At 42.8% G+C, this 20,460-nt stretch overlaps 1 protein-coding gene across 1 annotated transcript in view; it reads left to right on the top strand.

Annotated features, from left to right (window-relative positions):
• Positions 1 to 19,916, top strand: part of GUCY2F (guanylate cyclase 2F, retinal) — a 43,148-nt gene extending 23,232 nt beyond the window's left edge. Inside the window, exons 12-18 of the mRNA XM_057408540.1 lie at positions 216 to 379; positions 659 to 851; positions 954 to 1,128; positions 6,717 to 6,815; positions 9,092 to 9,186; positions 10,313 to 10,398; positions 19,517 to 19,916. Coding sequence (XP_057264523.1) covers positions 216 to 379; positions 659 to 851; positions 954 to 1,128; positions 6,717 to 6,815; positions 9,092 to 9,186; positions 10,313 to 10,398; positions 19,517 to 19,655 — 951 coding nt within the window. The 3' untranslated portion in view covers positions 19,656 to 19,916. The remainder of the gene's footprint in view (positions 1 to 215; positions 380 to 658; positions 852 to 953; positions 1,129 to 6,716; positions 6,816 to 9,091; positions 9,187 to 10,312; positions 10,399 to 19,516) is intronic.
• Positions 19,917 to 20,460: the final 544 nt, after the last annotated feature.

Raw genomic sequence — 20,460 nt, 5'->3', positions numbered from 1 at the left:
GAAGTTCATGTGTGAGCAACATGCTCCTGGGCAGCTTCCACAGCCATTGATGCTAATTCACCCTCTATCCAACCTTTCAACCCTTACTGTTGAACTCTTGCCACCCTTTAGCACTGTCCCTTTAAAATAAGTGTTGACTTTTTGTTCCTTTCCAAACTTACTATGCTACAATGGTGTAATGAGATGGAGAATAACTCTCCAGTTTGATTTTCCAGTTCAAAACCATCAACAAAGGGAAGAAGACCAATATCATTGACTCAATGCTCAGGATGCTTGAGCAGTATTCGAGCAACCTGGAAGATTTAATCAGGGAGAGGACTGAAGAGCTAGAGATTGAAAAACAGAAGACAGAGAAACTGTTGTCACAAATGCTCCCCCCGTAAGTACTGGTACTTTAGATGGTAAAAATAAACCAAACCCATAGCTAAACTGGACAGAACTGCTCCCCAAAAGTGAGCAGGATTGCAGAGCTGACCTCCAGTTTTGGCAAGCACCTTCCAATCAAAGTAAGAAACTTCAAGCAATGCTTATTACAGCCATATAAAACCTTCTATTTAGTGGCAAACCTTTTAAGCACGGCGGGGCAAGAGTGTCTGAGCTCTTGAGTATGTACTACAAAGGGGTTTGTGCCCTGCCATCTTTGCCTGTGCTATTACAGATCAGTGGCAGAAGCCCTCAAGACTGGTGGCACTGTGGAGCCAGAGTATTTTGACCAGGTGACCATCTACTTCAGTGACATCGTGGGCTTCACAACCATTTCAGCCCTCAGTGAACCCATCGAAGTAGTTGACCTCCTGAATGATCTTTACACGCTGTTTGACGCAGTTCTTGGAAACCACGATGTTTACAAGGTGAGAATCAAACTCTATGGGTCAAATACTTGTAGGTTTATTCTATGTCTCTTTTCCATCTTTTCTCCCCTATTTATTTATTAATCTAATGGCATTTGCTAGGTGGAGACGATTGGTGATGCCTACATGGTTGCCTCAGGGCTCCCAAAACGGAATGGAAACAAGCACGCGGCTGAGATAGCCAACATGTCCTTGGACATCCTCAGCTCGGTGGGGTCATTCAAAATGAGACACATGCCAGACATTCCCCTCAGGATACGAATTGGGCTGCACACAGGTAAGCACCTGAACATCAAAGAACGCTGCAATTGAATTTCCAGCTGTGAATGCTTTCTCCTTTCCTGACTCAAAGCAAGCACCCTTGGAAGATGCTTTAAAACCTTCCACAGCAACAAGGGCGTTAAAATGAAAACACAAACCCCGAGGAGGAAAATGGCTCAATGTCATCTGGGAGAGAAATTGCTCATTCTGTCCCAGTCAGGAACTACATCAGACACAGAAGTCACAAGGGTTTTGTTGAAAGGGTGGCTCTTTGATGTGCCACAGGATCTTCACTGGTGTGACATGGGGACATCCAAGTGATGCCTTTTAACTCTGTTATGAAATTAAAAAGCACAGAAAAGCAGGCACATAGAATGAAAGAATGAAAGTTTGTGGAGATTTATTGCAGGCAGGACATAACTTGAAGGGTATGCAATGCAGGTATTAAGAAGAAGTTATGTTGTAAAGAAAGTAAATTATCTCTAATGTAGAAGTCGTCATCTATTTAATTAACAGGAAAGTGGCTTGCTTACAAAGAAAAGAGGAAGTTCTTTTCTTTATAGGAAGTGTAATTCAATTCCAAAACAAAACAAAACAAAGACAGGAGGAGTGCATCATGTAAGTGAAAGCACGACTGGGATTTTAATAAAAGGCATCTGCTGCTATGATAGAATCATTATTTTTAGACAAGATATGAACCTTCATATTTTTATACCGTAGTCATTCATTAATACAATTTTCCCAGCTGTACATCACCAGAGTTCTTCTGTCTTCCCCTAAAGCACCAGGTACTTGCCCGTAGTGGGAAGCTAAACATGGAGTAAGACTGTCCAGGAGTCTGATTTAGAGTTACAGGAGGGTTTTGTCCTTCTGCCTATCCGATAATGCCCACATTTTTGCAGCTTTGGAATGCAAGCATTTTACAGAAGTCAATATCCCAGTTCCTGTTGTACACATGGGGAAACAAGAGCAGAGAAAAGGAAGTATCTCACCCAGAGCAGAGATAAAATCAGTATTTCATAGAATAACAGGTTGGAAAGGACCTTGAGGATCATCTGGTGCAACTTCTGGTATTTCATACCTCATATCAAAGGTTGATGTTTCATATCCCATGTTCAAGGTTGATATTTCATATCTCCTAGACAATATATGTTATTCTTTTGGGGTTACCTCTGAAAACTAATCTCCCTATTGTTTTCTTTGCAGTTTAGGGGTCTTAGCTGGCCATTCACAGGAGCCTAAAGTGCTAAGGAATGATTGCAGGAGCACTATGGGTTTTATACTCTGGCAGAAATTAGATGAGGCTATAGCCCCAGCTTGTCTTGCCCAGAGCAGGAGCACAAGCAGCACATTTTCAACATGGAAAGAGAGGAATTCGGTGCACAATATCTGCTGCTGCCTGTTGACAGCAGTTCTGCAACGTGTCTTCCGTGCACCCAGCCAAAAATCTATCCCTAGGTGATGCGTATGGGGGCTAGTTACGTTCTTTCTTGGTTTTATGAACTCTGGGTATCTGGAAAGCAGTGTTGCAACGAGCTGTTGTGTGGTGTGGTGTGTAAGAGGAAGAGGGGAAGGAACTGGAGTTTTCTTTCTAAAGAAGCAGAAGCCAGATCATGTTTTGCACAGATCTGGCAACTTCACACTCTCGTGGGAGCAGTGAGAAATGTATGCTCCAAAACAAACCAGATCTCCAAGCCACCGAGCTGACAGCAGAGTTTGATTAACCCTGGACCCCCTTTCTCCTGAGGAAAGAAGCATGAAGAGGGAATCACCAGCATCATGAAAGCATTGAGGATGTGCTTGGGGAGAGGAGGGCTTTGCTAACACTTTCACTGCCCTGGAAAGGATGGAGAATGGGTGTGAACACCAGTTTTGTTGGCCAGCTGCTCTCTGGAAACTGGTGTCAAGAACAGCTTGTGTTCCCCTCTCTGATAAAGCAATAAATGCCATTTGGGCATAGGCTGCCCATGTCCCTCCATCTCCAATGGAAAGCTGCACCCCTGGGAACTTCTGCTGGTCCATGCCCATAGCCCACTTGTGGTAATACATCGATGAGGAGAAGAGGACAAAAAGAACAGCGTTTGCTCTGCAGTTTCTGCCCTGCTTTGAACTGACCCTGGAGTCTTGGCTCTCCTCTCTGGACTTAACTCCATGTCCAGCAAAACTCAGCTGACTCAGCTGTTTCCATGTGTGTCTCCATCCGTGTGTGGGTTGGAGAATAGCAGTCAGGGAGAGCAGTGGTGAGAAAACAAGCTTTTCCAGAGGCTGAAAGGATCTGTTTATCAGCCAGGCTCTGTGGCAGGCAGCCCCACACTTCAACTGAGTGTATGAACCTCCACTGCACCACTGATGGTTGTTGCAGAGTCTTAGCCCCGCACCACTCATTAAGTGACCCTGCAAGCGCTGGCAAAGGGCCATTCCAAAACAAACCAGCTAACCTGTATAATTAAACAATGAGGCCATAACGTTCCCATCACAGGGTATCTGGTTTTCCCTGTAACTTGCTGCTGTGAGAGATTTATGGCTGGAAGCTTTTGGATAGCCATTTGCCGGAGCTGTCTAGACAAGGGGGAACACACACAGGCAGGGAAGGCAGCAAGTGGATGAACTCCTGGATGCTTTCACCATGGAGGAGTCCTTTGGGAATGCTTACACTGTAAGGTTGTTTTTGAACTGATAACTTTGTGCGGCAGGACGGGCTTAAAAGCTGTACTCTAGAATGATTGTATCTCACTCAAAAACTCTTGCCATTTAGCCATCAGCTTTGTAGATATGATTTCTGCCTATGGCAGAGGGGTTGGAACTGGATGATCTTAAGGTCCTTTTCAATCCAAACCATTCTGTGATGCTATGATTGGATGATTGCATTGACTAAATAGGAAACCTAAATTCAGGCACCCCATAGAGATGTTTCCAGGAGTGTTAGGGAGCATGCACTCATTTTGTGATTGATGGAGATGTGGTGGACATTTAAGTGGACCCTGGAGAGCTCTTCAGATGCAGGAGTGGAAAGGGTCTCATGGCTCAGTTGACTGCATTGATTTGGCTTCCACCAGCTGTTGACTGGGGCTCCCAAGATAAAAACACAGCTGACTCAGCTGTTTCCACACCATCCACAACCTGCTGGAGCAAGTCCAGAGGAGGCCACGGAGGTGCTGTGAGGGCTGGAGCAAGCTGCTCTAGTGGAAGGTGTCCCTGCCCGTGGCAGGGGGCTGGAACTGGATGAGCTGTAATGTCCCTTCCAATACAAACCATTCCATAATTCTATGAGTACGTAGGAGCTCAGCTCATATTTGTGCTTTTTAACTGAACTGAAATTCTCCTCAGTGAGGACTGTTTTTTGAACCACTTTCTTGTGTCTTTGCAACACCTATTGCAGAAGGAGCTTTGATCATTACTGAGATACCCGAGTGCCGCTGTCATGTCACCACCACAAGATGAAGGGAGGTGATGTTGTGTGAGTCAGTGTTTACTCAGGGAAAGCTTTTATGGAAGCATGAATTAAATAATCTCCAACAAGACTCTTTTTTAGTCAGTGTGAACACATTAAGGACCAGTTAGGTCAGCACTAGGCCCTTGACCCACTAGTATCAACAGTTGCGCTATGGAAGTGCCTATAGACTAGACCCTGAAAAGACTTCCTCTAGTGGATATAACACCTCTCCTGAAGAATTTAAACCAAATTAGGGATTACTGATAATAATGGGAATTACACTAGAAGAGATTCTGAGGGGCAATGTCTTATCCAAGGTTGCATGGCACATTGGCAGCATAAAACATTAAATCATGTTCTCCTGACCTCCAGCAGTCCCTGCATGCTGTGCTTGATCCAGACACGATGTTGAAGTCCTTGTAACATTTTTGGTATGAAGCATTCTTCTTCTCTCTTTTTTATTCTTTAATCAAGTTTTGCTTCACCAGGGGGAGGTAAAATCTGCCTCACTTCTGATTGCATCCTCTGTAAATTACATTACAATCCTGTTATTTTGATTCTGCAACAACAACTTTTCAGAGGTGACAATAAGAGGGGCTCTTGCAAAGTTTCCCATAGCTTTCAGCTAAGGAGTTTCATTGTCTTTAAAATGTGTTGGAAAACTATATGAAGAATCAGTTTTTGTAACTAAGAAGGCTAAAATCACTATAAAATTACACTGTCCTAAGGCAAGTAACTGATCATCAGGACTCTCTTTGTCAGGGACAGTAGTGACAGGACAAGGGGTGATGGGTTCAAACTGAAACAGGGGAAGTTCAGATTGGATATAAGGCAGAAGTTCTTTACTGTGAGGGTGCTGAGGCACTGGAATGGGTTGCCCAAGGAAGCTGTGAATGCTCCATCCCTGGCAGTGATCAAGGCCAGGTTGGACAGAGCCTTGGGTGCCATGGTTTAGTGTGAGGTGTCCCTGGCCATGGCTGGGGGTTGGAACTGGATGATCTTAAGGTCCTTTCCAACTCAGACCATTCTATGATTCCATGATAACTTCTAAATTAAGCTATTGTTAGTATTATTGTTATTATCAACATTATTATTATATTTTAAAACTAACGTTTTGACCTACAACTTTTTTCATTTAAAAACCTTATCTATACCATCATTTCAGATGTTGTTTATGTTGTACCATGTTCACATCTCTTGTAAGCTTGCATGGGAAAAGTTTTCCTTGTCATTTTGCCAGATCTTAATCCAGAAGGATTATGACATTGAAAGAGCACCCAGAGCCTGAAAAGACATCTGACATAAATGCATCCAATGGAAGGCACAGTCTTTTCTCTGCAGACAGCCCCAAGCCTCCTTTATATTGCTGAGAACACTCACTCTTTTTTCTTTACCTTTTTTCTCTCTTGCATTCCTTTTGAAATCCTGATATCTCTAATTGTGGGTGATGAAATTTGGCATATCATCCTCATCTCATCCACAGTCCAAACATCAGCTAAGACCAGTGCCCCACATGACAATTGGCTGTGCTGTTTGGCTGTCACGTATTATCTCCATGTAGGTTCATGTTCATGTAAATCCTGCGCACATACCTCTCCCCAAGAACTTGGCACAGGTTCTCTGGGAGCTGCTTTGGAAGGGAGTGGATCTTGTCTATGGAATAAGAAATAGGGAAAATCAACAGTTTTTGGCTAGACAGACAAGCTAATATGTCTTCTTTCCAAGGAAGGGTCACAGGGTAGTCCAGCATGCTGCCAGCATCTCTAGACTTCCAAGGCTGATTGGCAATCCTGTTTCACTGGGATGCAGGGCATGTCACAAGATCTGAACTTTAGTTTTCTTAGATGGAAAATGAGGTCTTTTTAAAATGAGATTGTGGCAGTTTTTGGGCTTCTATGAATTCTGAACAAATTTCTCCTAGATGATGGTGAACTGAGGTCCTATCACACAAGACCTTTCTCAAGCATAAAACACCACTGTGCAATACATAGAAAAGCTAAATTTCTATTCATCTCTAGCAAGCACCAAGGCCAACGAGATCTTTAAAAGTTGTTCTCCTATATTCCTAAGTGGGTTTTGAATACCGCAGGGGAGTATGAGGTTTGTTTGTTGGTGCATCCCTTGATTCATGCAGTACCATCTGGGTTATAGAGATGACACATGTCTTTCAGGGCCTTGTGTGGCAGGCGTGGTGGGGCTCACTATGCCACGGTACTGCCTCTTTGGAGACACAGTGAACACGGCATCACGAATGGAGTCCACGGGCCTGCGTGAGTATTTGGGACAGCCCCTGGGGTGGGTGGTTAAAGGAACTTCTCAAGAGGGATGAAGAGATGTTATATAGAGCATTATTTAGTTATAAACATCGCAACTAAATCAGCTGTGGAGGAAGAGGTAAGTCAAACAACAAAATTCAAAGCAGCCTGAAAGGAAGGCATCATCTTTCACATTATGGGTCTGCATTTAAGACCCTGCCTTCCAGCTACAGTCCTCTGATTTGGATCCCACCAACCAAAATCAACATGAATGTTGCCCTAGATTTCTCCTACATGGGTTGGATCTTGCTTTCAGTGCTGAGAACCCTTAATTCAGAGCTGATCTTGCGCAGTAAAATAAGGCACTTGCAGGGGTTGAAGCACATGTGGGCACTGCTTCCACTCTGCTGGAGGAGAAGAAAAGCAGACCACATGCAACCAGGTCCTGCAATATGAAAGGCATCACTTGTGATGGCTTTCATAATCAGTGATAATTCCATGAACAAGTGTCGGAAGATCCTAACAAAATCCTTAAGCTTTCCTTCCTCCTTGTTTTTTCTTGATGTCTTTCTTGATGGGTTGATGTTCAGACTATTTTTCCCTTAAGGTCTTACCTTTGTTTTTCTGAGGCTTCCAGTTGTAAAAGCAACAGCCTACATGCACAGAGCCAATAGTTGCAGCAAATAAGACTCATCTCTCAGCCAGTTCTTTTTGTCCCATGGCTGGAGACTTCTAGACATATAAAAAGAGCTGTTGGGCAAGAAACATTTACCTGCTTTTCAGTCATATGTGTACACGGATCTGCTGTTTGTTGCTTTGCTGTCCTTGGCTAATGGATATGCAAACCACAGTGGTTGAACTGTGTATGGCACAGTGGACAGCTAGTGACAGCTGTGTCAGAGCCCTGGATGTGTTCTGAATTTCCCTTTGATGTTCAAGCTTTTGGTACAAGTTGGCTTCCAAAGGCAATGTCTCATACATTTTCATCCTTGATCTCTGGTCTCCCTTTTGGTATTTTCAACAGCTCTAAGAAATTACCCATTGTGTCTGGTTTTCAAGCTACACAAAGCCTCAGATACTCAGTATTATCTTGAGGTCTTGCCAGGTTAGAAACAGATTGCAGTATATGTGCCACACTGGAACTTTTCCGCTCTTCCATACAATCCCCACATTCCTGGCTCCAGTGATTTTGATTAGACTAATAAAGACTAACAAAGACTAACAATCAGGCTAATCATTAATTAAGGAAAATTGTCTTTGTTTGTGATCATGGCTGGCTCATTTTAAGAAGCATGCACTTCATTTGGAAGGCAATGGAAAAGAGGAAATACTTTGATAGCAGATTTCAAATGGCAAGACACATACTTGAAGAATCCTGAGGTTTAGACCCTTGAAGTCCCACCGAGACTGGAGACAGCAGGAGCACTGCAGATGCAAAAGCACCTTTATACATTAATAGAAGTGCATATAGATAAGCATGTACATAGATATGCAGTAATAGAAAGACTGTAGGTTGGTGTCCCAGAAATGTAACTCAGAGCTCTCTGGTCTTCCTCTGCATAAATTGGTTCACCCCCCACCCTTCAAGGGGGAAGGGAATGTGATTGATGCATTTGAAAAAGAAATTCAACGAAAACAACAATAAAGGAAACTATTTTGTAGCAAAATGTTTAGCAACATTCCTTGGCTTGTCCACATCAGCAGAAAACCAACAAATTCCAGTGAGTTCCAGCAATGGTTGTGAAGCAAACTGGGGGAGATGGGAATTTTACTCTTTTTGTTCATAGACTGTTAGTGGCAGCTTATGGGTGGAATCAATTATTGGAAAAACCAAGATGGCTTTAGATGAACAGCCACATTTTTGTTATGTGCACTTGCAAACTCCATCTCTTCAAATCACTTTCAAATGATGTTGGGTGCCTGGAGCAGGACAGCTGGTTATCCTTCTTTTCTTTCTTGCTCCCTAGTTACTCTATGGCAATTCTTGATTCCACCTGATAATGTTGCTGAAAAAACACTTGCCATCTTTATTAAGAGCTGGACTTCTACACTTTGCATGTTTAGTATCCCTCTCCAAGAAGACCCCAGTGTAGATCTCCTCTTGCCCTGTTATAGCCCTACCTGGAAAGATCCATCTATCAGCGTCAAACTCTACATAGAAGAGCACCACGCAGCTCCAATAGCTTCACACCTGCGCGTTTTGGAGTGTTTTTCCTTGCCAGTATGAAGCAGGGGTAATTTGCAGCATGTGTGCGGTATAGTGATCCAGCTGTTTTGCTTTCCATTCCCAGCTTACAGAATTCATGTCAGCCAAAGTACAGTGGATACGCTTCGGAGTCTAAATGAAGGCTATGAAATTGTACTTAGGGGAAAAACAGAGCTCAAGGTAAGAAGACCAGGGCTGTATGAAATACTTCACACATGGGAATCTTCTTGCTTGAGGAATTTGCCTAATAAGCTCTTGTTTGACCTTCAACCACCAATCCACCTTTGGATCCTTCCCAAGTAGTCCACATCCATTGTTTCAATACATGAGGTAATTATTGAAAGACTGTGGGATCGAGGAATCAGCTGGATCTATTTATTTAGGACTCTATTTAACTCACCTTTGATAGAAGCTGCTACTTTTCAGTGTCCAAACAAGACAAATAATTCAAAATACCACTTCTCCCCTTACACAGCCAATAGACAGCGGTAGGATCTTTGTCTGCCTTAAACACCTGCAGTAAGAGGTCTGAATATGATCTCAGGTTCCACAACAATCTTTCACAATGAGTGGAATCATCTCAACTTATTCCATGGCAGCAAGTGGAGATAAAAGGCAATTATTCCAGGTTTAGTCAATGGAAGGAGATGAATTGGCACTTTAGGAAATTATTAACCTGACTTTCAGGGTCCAGTTTATGTGAATCATAAATCATAGAATCATAGAATAGTTAGGGTTGGAAAGGACCTTAAGATCATCCATGGGCAGGGACACCTCACACTAAACCATGGCACCCAAGGCTTCATCCAGCCTGGCCTTGAACACTGCCAAGGATGGAGCATTCACAACCTCCCTTGGGCAACCCATTCCAGTGCCTCACCAGCCTTACAGTAAAGAACTTCTGCCTTATATCCAATCTAAATCCATTTTCCCCTTCTTGAAAATGAGGGTTATATTTCCCTTTTTCCAGTCATGAAGATGAACGTCACTCAGGAAGTGTCTGTTTTCCTCCACTTCTCCCTTCAAGGGTCATTGATATCAGAGTTTGCAGTTCATCAGATACCTTCCACCCATAACCATCTTATTTGGTAGAGCAAGCATCATTAATTGAGAGAGTTTAAGATAGTTTGAGCCTCCTCTTTTAGGACAGTGAAATTCAAATCATCTCAGCCATTATGAGGGAGAGCCCAAGTTTTCCAGACGTGTTCTGTCTCTGGATATATATGAAGCCCAATGAGGTGGTTATGTATGGAGCAGAAGGTGGTCAGAAAGCTGCTCTTTATCTGGATTTTTGTTTTCATTTTAGGGCAAAGGAGTAGAAGACACATATTGGCTAGTCGGGAAAAAAGGCTTTCTGAAGCCCCTACCTAAACCTCCTGAAATAAAGCCAGGGTAAGTGTGACTTCCTCACTGTTCAATACATTCATTAAAAGGTCCTTGTTGGAGTTCACAGGCTGAAGATCTGTCTTTTGAAGTTATCTGTTTGCAAAGTCTACATCATTTTCCTTAGATGACTTACATTTTCAGGCATAGTACTGGGACTCAGAAGTGTGTTTTCTTCAGTTCCTTAATCACAGTTCCCAAGAAGTAGCAAGCAAACTTGCTGCTTCCCCCCATATTGTCCTGAATCCCCTTCCTGCTCTGCGTGAGTATGGGAGATGTACAAGCAGGAACACTTCCAGGTCTCTGGTGTCATCTGTATGTAGGTGACACTCAGATTTTTCTCTCCTTCCATCTAAAGGTGTTTTCTCCTGCAGAAAACTCCAGCCTCATTCACTATATAAACACGTTTCTTCCCTGTAACGCTGTTCATTTGAACAGAACAGTAAGGACACTTTGAGTTGTAAAAATATGTCACCCTTAGGCAACTAAAGACTTCATGATGTTGCTTCCATACAAGTGGTGGTAAGCAAAGATTGAGCATTTGAAATTCATTAAGCCATTCGGTAGCCTTGCAATGCTTGGCTTTGCAAGCAGAATACTCCCTGTTCAGCTGTCACATTCTGTATGCCTGGAAAGGATGTTGTGGTCAGGCCATAAAAACCAGGAGTGAGATTTGTTTGACAAGAGCAGTGTGGTCACCCATATTAAAACTACTCAACCTTGACTCCCTTTGTAGTCAACAAAGAGAAATACATGCACAGGGGTCTGATTTGACTTGCCTGTTTAGACATCTGCATCCTAAGATGAATTGCCCTCACAAGATGCTGGTTTTGTTGACTATAAAGACTAGCTCAGAGACAGATGTCTGACAGCAAACAAGGTCTGTTTTCACTTTGACTTTCCCTGAACAATCTTGTTCTAAGTTTTGCCTCATTTCTTCTTTGTAAAATGAAACTGGTTTTAATCTTCCTTTGCAGATAATGGTTAACTACTTGGGCAGTTGCATACAGGGCAGTCCATGTGCTCAGAGCCCTCCCAGAGCTTACCTGGAGTAGAATGGAATTAACAGCATTTGGGGCCATAACTTTGAAGTTATTTGGGTGTCAATCAGAGTGGAAGATAGAAGGTTACTGCAAGATAATTTTGAGACACAGTATTTCTTAGGCTTGGAGGCCTTGATGAAAATGAGCTATTGGGTAATGTGTGTTGATACCAAAGATGCCTTATTCATGGAAAATATGAAACTGGGAAGAGTTTTGCCAGATTGGCAAGGTGGGTTGCCTTACCATGCAGCCAAGGAAGCACCCGGACTTCTACCCTGAGAGTAGGTTCTTCTCATGCTGGTTTTACCATCTAAAAGTCATGTATTAGGCCTCTGTTGACTGCTGAGGTTCTTTCAATAATCCTCAAAGATCCTGTCCTCTGGTCATTTGTGCCAAAATCAGACCTATGCGGGCCTGAGCTGTTTCTAAGGATGGATTGTAAATGACAGAAAATACATCAGGTCCACAGGGACAATAAGAGGAGGCAAAGAATTTTCCTATGTACCCAGGATCAGGGAATCTTAAGCATCCTTGTGTAACCTCAAAAGAACCCATCAGTAGCACTGCAGAGAGGGAGGTGTCTGCTTTTATCCTAAGGCCCTGATCTTCACTGTTCTTTTGCAGTGTTTCTGTCCCCATAGCTCATCATACAGCAGTTGAACGGAATGTGAAAGTAATCAGGGGGAAAAACAAAGTTATACGAAACTGAGACCTAATAAAGGGTCAAAATGAAAGCTATACTGCATGGAAGCCAAATGTCAATGGGCAGAAAGAAGTAACTGGATGTTCAAGCAAGGCAAATATTTGGAGAATTGCCTCATGCATATGCTGTGCTATTATCGGGTAGATATCAGACATTATGTTCTGTTTTTCCAGCCTTATCTTGATAGTTCAGTTTTGTGCCAGATTATGAGAGGTTGAAGGTTGTTTCTCTTATATGAGCCAGTGTGGTAGATTCAAGTCACTGCCTCATACTTGTACAGGAGTTTCCACATCTATAAGCTCTTGAGCTGAAAAAGGAGGTACTGAATAAATTCCTCTCCTACTTATCTTTTCACCCTGTCCTGAAGCAACCCATCTTCTATTTAGGTCTTTCCTTTCCATGAGGTCCATGAGCATTTGCTTTTATGTAATGCTTTATTTTGTGACTTGAGTGGCCTAAACATCTACAGATGGGCAGTTGTGGTGGTCTTGCTGAGAGGTGATACTTAATAAGAGAAGGCTAATAAATTGTGTTTGGCCTCCTGCCTATACTGGAGAAACACAAACCTGTTGGCCATGTATTTAAGGGTCAGATACTAGGGGTGGATATTCTGTGTGGAGAAAGGGGTCGAAGATGCCCTAAGGAAAAATTGAATCTAATAAGGGCTTAATAAAAATATCTGTGTCTGTGTCTGACCCCATGAGTTATCTCATATGGACAACTTGATGAGCTTAGTTTCACTAAAGGTCTGTTAATGATTCATACTGCCATGACCAGTCATAGCCCTTGAAATATGAAGTTTTTCAGGCCTTCATTACAGTGTTTTATGGCAAAGAGAGCAGGTAACATTAGAAAACAGTGCTAGCTTCTTATTATTTCCCATGACCTAAAACCCATCAGCCAATCAAAGCTGCAAACGCAGCCCTTAGCAGGAGGATTTCCTGGCATGTGAAGTAAATTTCCCAGCTCTGATAGGTAGATCTATGATTAAGTAGCTCATAGAGCTGTTCATAGAAGGATAAATCAAGCTTCATTATCCTATTGTGCTTGCCGTAGTCTTAGCACCCTAGGCACTGGGAGCTGTCCTTGACCTTACAAAGGTGAGTTTATATGCAGAAGCCAAACTTCAGCAAACTTGAAAATATGAAGTGTTTCGTTATGTGATTGGGTTAATACTCAACCTCAAACCACCATCAAGTCAAAACCTGCTGCACTATTGTGCGAAAATAGGCAGCAATCTCCTCCACTCCCCTTTGGATGAAGTCCTGCTGGGTGCACTCAAAGAACAAGACTTTCATGCTTACCCATTTGTGGCTGAATTTTGCTATTGCTTGCATAAAGAGGAATGAGACAAAGCGTTCCTCTTCCTTCTCCAACTCTTATGATTTAATCTCATTAAAAGGTAGCATAGACACTTCCATATGAGCTGGTCATTTACACATCGTAGAGTCAGTACAGAGAAGCAGGCACATCTAGGTGCAGTTCTTCTGCCCCACAGAGGACATTTACATTGGGATAGACCCCATCTGCAGCCCAGCAGTGCCTGCTTCCTTCCACTGGCTCGGAAGAGAGCCCAAGGAATTTGGCACAGATGGAGACATCTCAGCTGCAGGTAGCTAAATTCCAGGGAGATGAACCCCACCTGAGCTGTAGATTCCCAGAAGAAGCTATTCCTTCTTCAGCCCATCAGGATTATAGCCTCCCGGCTTCCCTGTCCTTAGGACCTACCCCTAAAGGCTCCAGCACTCACAGGAAGGTTTATAAACAGGGATCAATGTTTCTATAAAAAGGAAAGGTATTTCCAGAGCTGAGGATTTAGGTAAGGTGTGGAAGGACAGCTTGGTGAGATGTTACCATACGTAGGACAGAGTTGACAAAAGAGCTGAAACTTGATTCTGATCTCCCTTGGGAAAGGCTGTTAAATTTGTGCTAAGCTTTCAGGCAAAACTGGCTGTCTCTAGGGACAGTTAAATAGGATTTCCATTTGGAAATGTGCCCACAGCTCAGAGAGCTGAGAGCTTCTGAAAGCAGCACCCTTGGAAGACCAAGAGGCACAGAGGTGGGAGCTGAACTAACCGAAGGCAAGATCTTCACAGCAGTTTTGTTCTGCTCTTCCCTTTGATGAATGAGGGGGAGGATCAGAGGAATAACGGAATAATTCTCCCAGGATTCATCTTGTCTAATGTATTCTGGACACATCCATGATAGATATGTAGTTTATGCTCCTCAATCAACAAAGTCATTCATCTCATCCTGGGAGAAGTGTCTAAGATGAGCCCTCTGGATGCGCCTGGCTATACAGATTACAAAAGATGCTTGTCTCAGAGCAGGCACTTCAGTTTGGGACAATTGAAATTAAATTAGCTAACCTCACCCTTTGCTGTAAGTCAAGATGAAGTGATACGGGAGGGGAATAAACAAAAATCAGAAGCAGACCCAATACTTGTTTTCCTTTTTCACACCAGAAGACACTTCCTTTTCAATCAGTCTCCGTTACGGTCTGTTCTTTATTGCAGATGAAACTGAACTGGTTCTTTCTCTAATGGCCTACATGTTCACTGCAGGTCTAAAGCCCATGGCTTACCCTTGGAAGAAATTGCAGAGTTCAAAAGGAGGAAAGCTGCAAAACTCATTGGCAAAAAGTCCTAGACCTGAGGTAGTAGCTGTAGGACAGTCCCAACGTAGCGCTGCTATTTAGTGCCTGCTTATGTGTTGTTCGTCTGCACTTTGCTGGTTTTAGTGTCATGCTTTATTTTTATTTGGCCAAAAATATGTATTATTCTTTTAAAGTGTCTCATTGGAAAGATGCTCAGAACAGCAGCAAAGCTGCCTAAAGATAGTAGTAACCTTGTTGGGTGATCTCCTATCAAATTTATGACCTATTACCACATTCATTCCTGAAAGACATACTATCTTACTGTGTTTACCTGCAGTGTATTATCAATCCACTGGGTGTCTATGTGCATTGTGCCAGGATGAGCCTAGTCCATGGTAAACACAGAGATAAAGCCTGAAAGAATTCAAATTGCCTGTTGTTGCTTTCTTGCAATGTCTATCTCCTGCCTAGTGTAATTCCATATCTCATGACGTGAAACAAGATGCATCTCTGTTATTCATCACTCTGGTTCCTGTGGTTCAAGAAATAAATGTGGATTTAGGATGATTTGGTTGGAATTCAGAAGTTACATGGAGTATAACAGCGTGAGCAAGGGTGCCTGATCACATAGGTGCTACCAGAACAAGGCTGGCATATGAGCAAGCAGACGCACACGTGCATAGAGAGGGTCTGATGTCCCTTTAAAGTGCTCTATGTTTGGGCAGTTTTACATAATATTTCTGAAAGCAGCAATAATGTTTCTGCTCAATGTCTTTGAACCAACTTTTACTCAATTTCCACTTTCTTAGATGTAGGCAGAGGTGGATGAAAGCTCAGAGTGCCGAGATACAGGCTGGTTACATACCCCTAAGATACACCATATCCAGCTGATAGATTACTCTAAAGCTCCATTCTGTTTTCTCACAAGGATAAAACCCAGCAGAGAACGTTTGGCTGTGTTCCTCTTTCCCAACCACAACTATTAAAGATTCAGGGGGTGTTATTAGGCTGTTTTATCTCCCTTAAGAGATTCTTAAATATTTGTATGAGGCTCTCCCTGTTCTAGAAACAGGGCAGAAATTCCACATTTTTTATAAAAAGATTTAAATATGGGACACACTGTGCAGAGACCTGCATAAGCACTACCATATGTGAGCACTCGCTGTTAAACATAAGCTCCAAGGCACAGAAGAACACCCTGCAGATCTATACCTAAGAGCTCCCTCAAGGAGCTCCTCCAAGGCCAGAGACAAAGAGGATCTCTCAATTGGGTTAGCCCTGCTTGGCAAAGAATGCACACATAGAAAATATTTAGGATGTATATCACCCCCACACATAGACTTTTGCACTGAAGCAAAGCTGGTTAGCAGTACCTCATGGAGAGCAGAAGGTCCTCATTAGATCACTTGGCTCGATTCATGGGGAAATAGCAGAAAAATCAATAAGGCATTTTATACCTGGAGCTTTTCAACACTCCTTGTTCAATTCTTCTTGTGTGCATGAAGCTTTCAATGGAGGCAATTATGTCCTCAACAACCACTTATTCCCACATGCCTGCTTGGTGGTTTAGTGGTGTTTCCAGCTAATCTATCTTAGACATTTTATAATAAAAGGGAATATGCCATCAATAACCTTGTTTTTCCTTGGTAGCAATAAAAAAAAACACTATACAAGGAACTCAGGTGTAGTGATCTATAGTCCATTCACCCAGTTTACAGTCCCATTACTCTGAGATGGTGAACTGTTAACAGTCTCACAGGGTCCTTGCTGTCTGTAGTAAGATAGGGATACTCATCTCTGAGTATTTATATGTTTTGGAGTATTCACCTGGCCTGGACTCTAGAGGAAGGCCTGCTTCTCATACTTAGGAAATGAATCCTTTAACCTTCAGTGAGTGACTATGGACTCTGCTGTCCTTGGTGGACACATTTTTGAACAGAAATGATGGTTCTGAATGGATCTGGATAAAAACATGCAGCAAAGCATGAGGATCACCAAAGTGCACCTCCACTTACTCCTGGCTATACCAGTAGTGAGCCTTATACTTTGTCCTGCAGTAGGATCTGTGGCTGTAACATGGACCTGCTAAACCATTCATCCAAGTGGGATTCAGCCTGAAGCACCAGAAACAATTGTGCAAGGCTGGCAGATGCAGATCACATAGGATAAATCATAGCAAGCACTGGTAGACAGCATCCTCAGGCACCCAAATCTCATCCCCAGCATCTTACAGTGCTTCTGATCTGGAGAAAGTGTTTCTTTCCTTCAAGGCCCAACAAAGAACTATCCCATAGAGATATTAATGATCCCTTGTGATCTCACTTTGGAGATGAGGCATAGATCCCATGTAGTCAGTCAGAGTTCATTGTGGAGTTCAAAGGGATGAGATTACACCCCAATGTTATTGGTAGCTGCTGTGTCTATGGAGGGATCCAGGATGTATAAATCTTAGCATCACCTGTATTGCTCTTTGCTGACTTTAGATGTATCAGCATACAGGCTGTGTGTCCTCCAAGGACAAAGGACCCGTCTGGGATCACCTAAAAGTCCTGAGGCTCAAATTTTTAAGTTATTTTCTATTCTTTTACTTTTCTCCTCAAGACTTTGCCTCTCCCTTTATTCTGGCTTCCTATACCATGAACTCAGCTTAGTGAAAAGAGATCCCTCCAGGTTCGTTCTTCTTCATTGCATCTTGCTGGGCAAGCCATAGACTAGCAAGGTGTGACTGACCAGCAGTCATTTAGGACAGGGTTTTTGGTTAAGATTCTCTCTGCCCTTAAAGGTGAAACCCCCACAGAAACTCCTTAACCTGCACTGCAAGATTGATCTCAGATGATTTTGCCTGCATGATCTATTCAAAAATTAAAACCACAACTGCAGAGACCAAACACTCATTTCTGCTGTTTTTTCCTCCCCATTATATCTTTCTTTTTTTCCTCATTTCTTCCACTCTGTATCAGCTACTTCTTCTCTTTTGGCATGCAGGGACACCTCCCAGCAACACACCGGAAGAGACATCTTCTTTGTCCAACACCAGAAAGGCCTAAAAAACCAACCAAGCAAACAATACCCCCAAACCAAAACCAAATTATGTATTTATTTTCCTTGTTTCCTTATGGTCTATTTTGGATAATTATTGACAAGGGCATCAGTTCTTTCTTATAAAGTTCAATGAAAGAATGTTCAGGGTGGATCCTCCATTGAATCCTAAATCACATTGGATTGATACATTTAGGTGATTTCTTAAGATTCAGCAATTTGCCTTTAGATCCCTTTCCTGCTTTTTTCCTTGCCTGTTCCAATGCCTGAGCACCCTCTGGGGCAGGAATTGTTCCTCAGCTCCATCTAAACCTGCCCTGGTGCAGCTTGAGGCCGGTTCCTCTTGTCCCATCCCTTGTTCCTTGGGAGCAGAGCCCAGCCCCTCCTGGCTCCATCCTCCTCTCAGGCACTTGTAGGCAGCCATCAGGTCTCTCTTCTCCACACTGACCCCCCCAGGTCCCTCAGCCCTTCCCCATCACACTTGGGCTCCAAGCCCTGCACCAGCTCCGCTGCCCTTCTCTGGCCCCGCTCCAGCACCTCAATGTCTCTCTTGTAGTGAGAAGAGCCTTGCACCCTTAAGCAGACCAACTCTCCAACTTGGTGTCATCTACAGATTTACTCTGTTCTATAGTAATTGCTTGTTCATGTACACACCAATGGTGTTTCCAGTTTAAAACCATATATATGTATGCACAATTTCTCAACTATTTGTTTTTAATTTAGCTATAATGGTGTTAGTGGTATGGGTTAGCATTTGGGTCTTTATTTTGGTTTACAACAGCAGTAACATGTTCTTCTATTATACACAAGGAGTTTGATTTCATATGATGCTTTGTAGGACAGGACAGCTGCAGAGTTGAGACCTCCCTAAAGCTCTGCCATTCACTCAGCTTCTGGCTTCCTACAGGTCCTTGATGTTTGTTTTGTATCTGAAACCCCATTCTGTCATAATAAATCTATGCCCACTGACAGATGGTAGAACCTGGGCATCATGGACACTTGAAGCACCAAAGCAAATGATAGCCTTCAGCTCCATCACATCAGTTTACTAGCCTGGATAGAGATAGAGTCTTTGAATTAGCCCAGCTCTTAAGTCCTGGTTCTCAGCAGAGCTCATTCTGCCAGGAGCAGTGGCAGCAAAACCACACCTGGATCTGAGATGAATGTCAGCTCTTTCTGGTTCTCTCCCCATCCTGTCTTGGGCTTGGTGAGATCATGGGGTTGTCTGAGTGGCTGGACCCTCATATGTCTCATTGGTGGCAGTGAATGGCCTCAAACCCAGAAAAGCCCAGCTGATTGAATAAATAATAATAAATATTAATAGGTAATAATAAATAATAAATGACTATAATAAAAAATAATAAATAATTATTATTAATGAAAAGGAATCTCTTTTATTACCAGCTAGGGGCTTTATGAGACTTCTGATGCAGTTAGGAATGTTTTTCAGGAGCAGCTGAAGCCCTCTGGTTGTTTTTATGCAAATAGAATTAGCATTGCTAAAGGGGATGTCCTTGGATGAAACCTCTGTGTATCCCATTAACCCATGCAACAGCTCCAGCAGTTGTATGGTCTACTGGGACCACATCCCTGCAGCTCTTTACCACCACCCCTGCTTGCCCGATGCCTCTTGATGGCTTTGAGAACATTTAATGGTTTTGCTTTGTCTGACACAAAATGATGCAGAACGAAAGGTGATTCCTTAGTGAGCAGGGTTGGTAACTCCTCCTCCTCTCTCTTTTACAGTCGCAAGTGGCCAGATGTACTGGCCAGGAAACTCAAAACTGTCCTGAGGGTCACAAAGAGGACACTGGCAAAAGCAGCCCTTACAGAGGTGGGGAGCATAAAGGAGGACAAAATGAGTAGTGAAGAAGAAGACATCTGAGAAGATCACAGCAAAGAACTAATGAGGTCAGAACGGACACCTTGAAGCCAACCCAGCAGAGGAGCTCACACCCTCCATTTAATTCCCTTCCAGCCAAAAGCAGTATAATCGATGAAGCCTCTTAGCTCTTGTAGAGGTTGAACCTCCGCAGGTAGATGAATCCTGACCATCATCTCTTGTGAAACTGGGCACCAGCTCAGAGCTGCATGTGTGCATTTTCAACAGGGGTCCACTGGGGAGGAAAGCGATGGTGATGGTAGTGCCAGCTCTTCATCAGCATCTGACACAAGGATGAGCTTAAAGAATACTTTAGCTAGGTCTGCATGGCAGCACAAACACATCCAGCTGCGTTTAGGTCTGGTTTCAAACAATAATGCCAAGTGCTAAAGTGGTTTAACTGTTTTGCATTCAATAGATTGTTGCTGCTGTCGTAGGAAGCTGGTTTCATGAAATTCAATGCCATTTGGGAGAAAAGGGTTTCGACAGCAGCAAAAAAATCTTTTTACTCTGCCATAAGGGGAAATTTTGAATCAAAATGTTTTGTTCCTGTATGTCAATTTAAGCTGAAACATTTTCTTTTCAATTGACATTTCAGCTGCAAATGTCATTTTAATGCCATTTTCAAGCTGAAATGACAGTTTGGAAATGAGGCAGTTTGGTATGAATCAATATTTGTTTCCAAATGCCAAAATGATTCTGCTGAAAATGTCAAAATATGTCATCTTTGCAATTCCAGATCTAAACTGGAAGAACATTCTGTTTTGCTTTACATACACATGTAGCACATCTAAAACATTTCATGCTT

This window comes from Pezoporus wallicus, unplaced genomic scaffold (genome assembly GCF_028554395.1).
Source record: "Pezoporus wallicus isolate ANWC-B61680 ecotype Strahan unplaced genomic scaffold, APGP_CSIRO_Pwel_v1 contig_7461, whole genome shotgun sequence".
Taxonomy (NCBI): domain Eukaryota; kingdom Metazoa; phylum Chordata; class Aves; order Psittaciformes; family Psittacidae; genus Pezoporus; species Pezoporus wallicus.
This window is presented reverse-complemented; position numbering and strand designations above follow the sequence as displayed.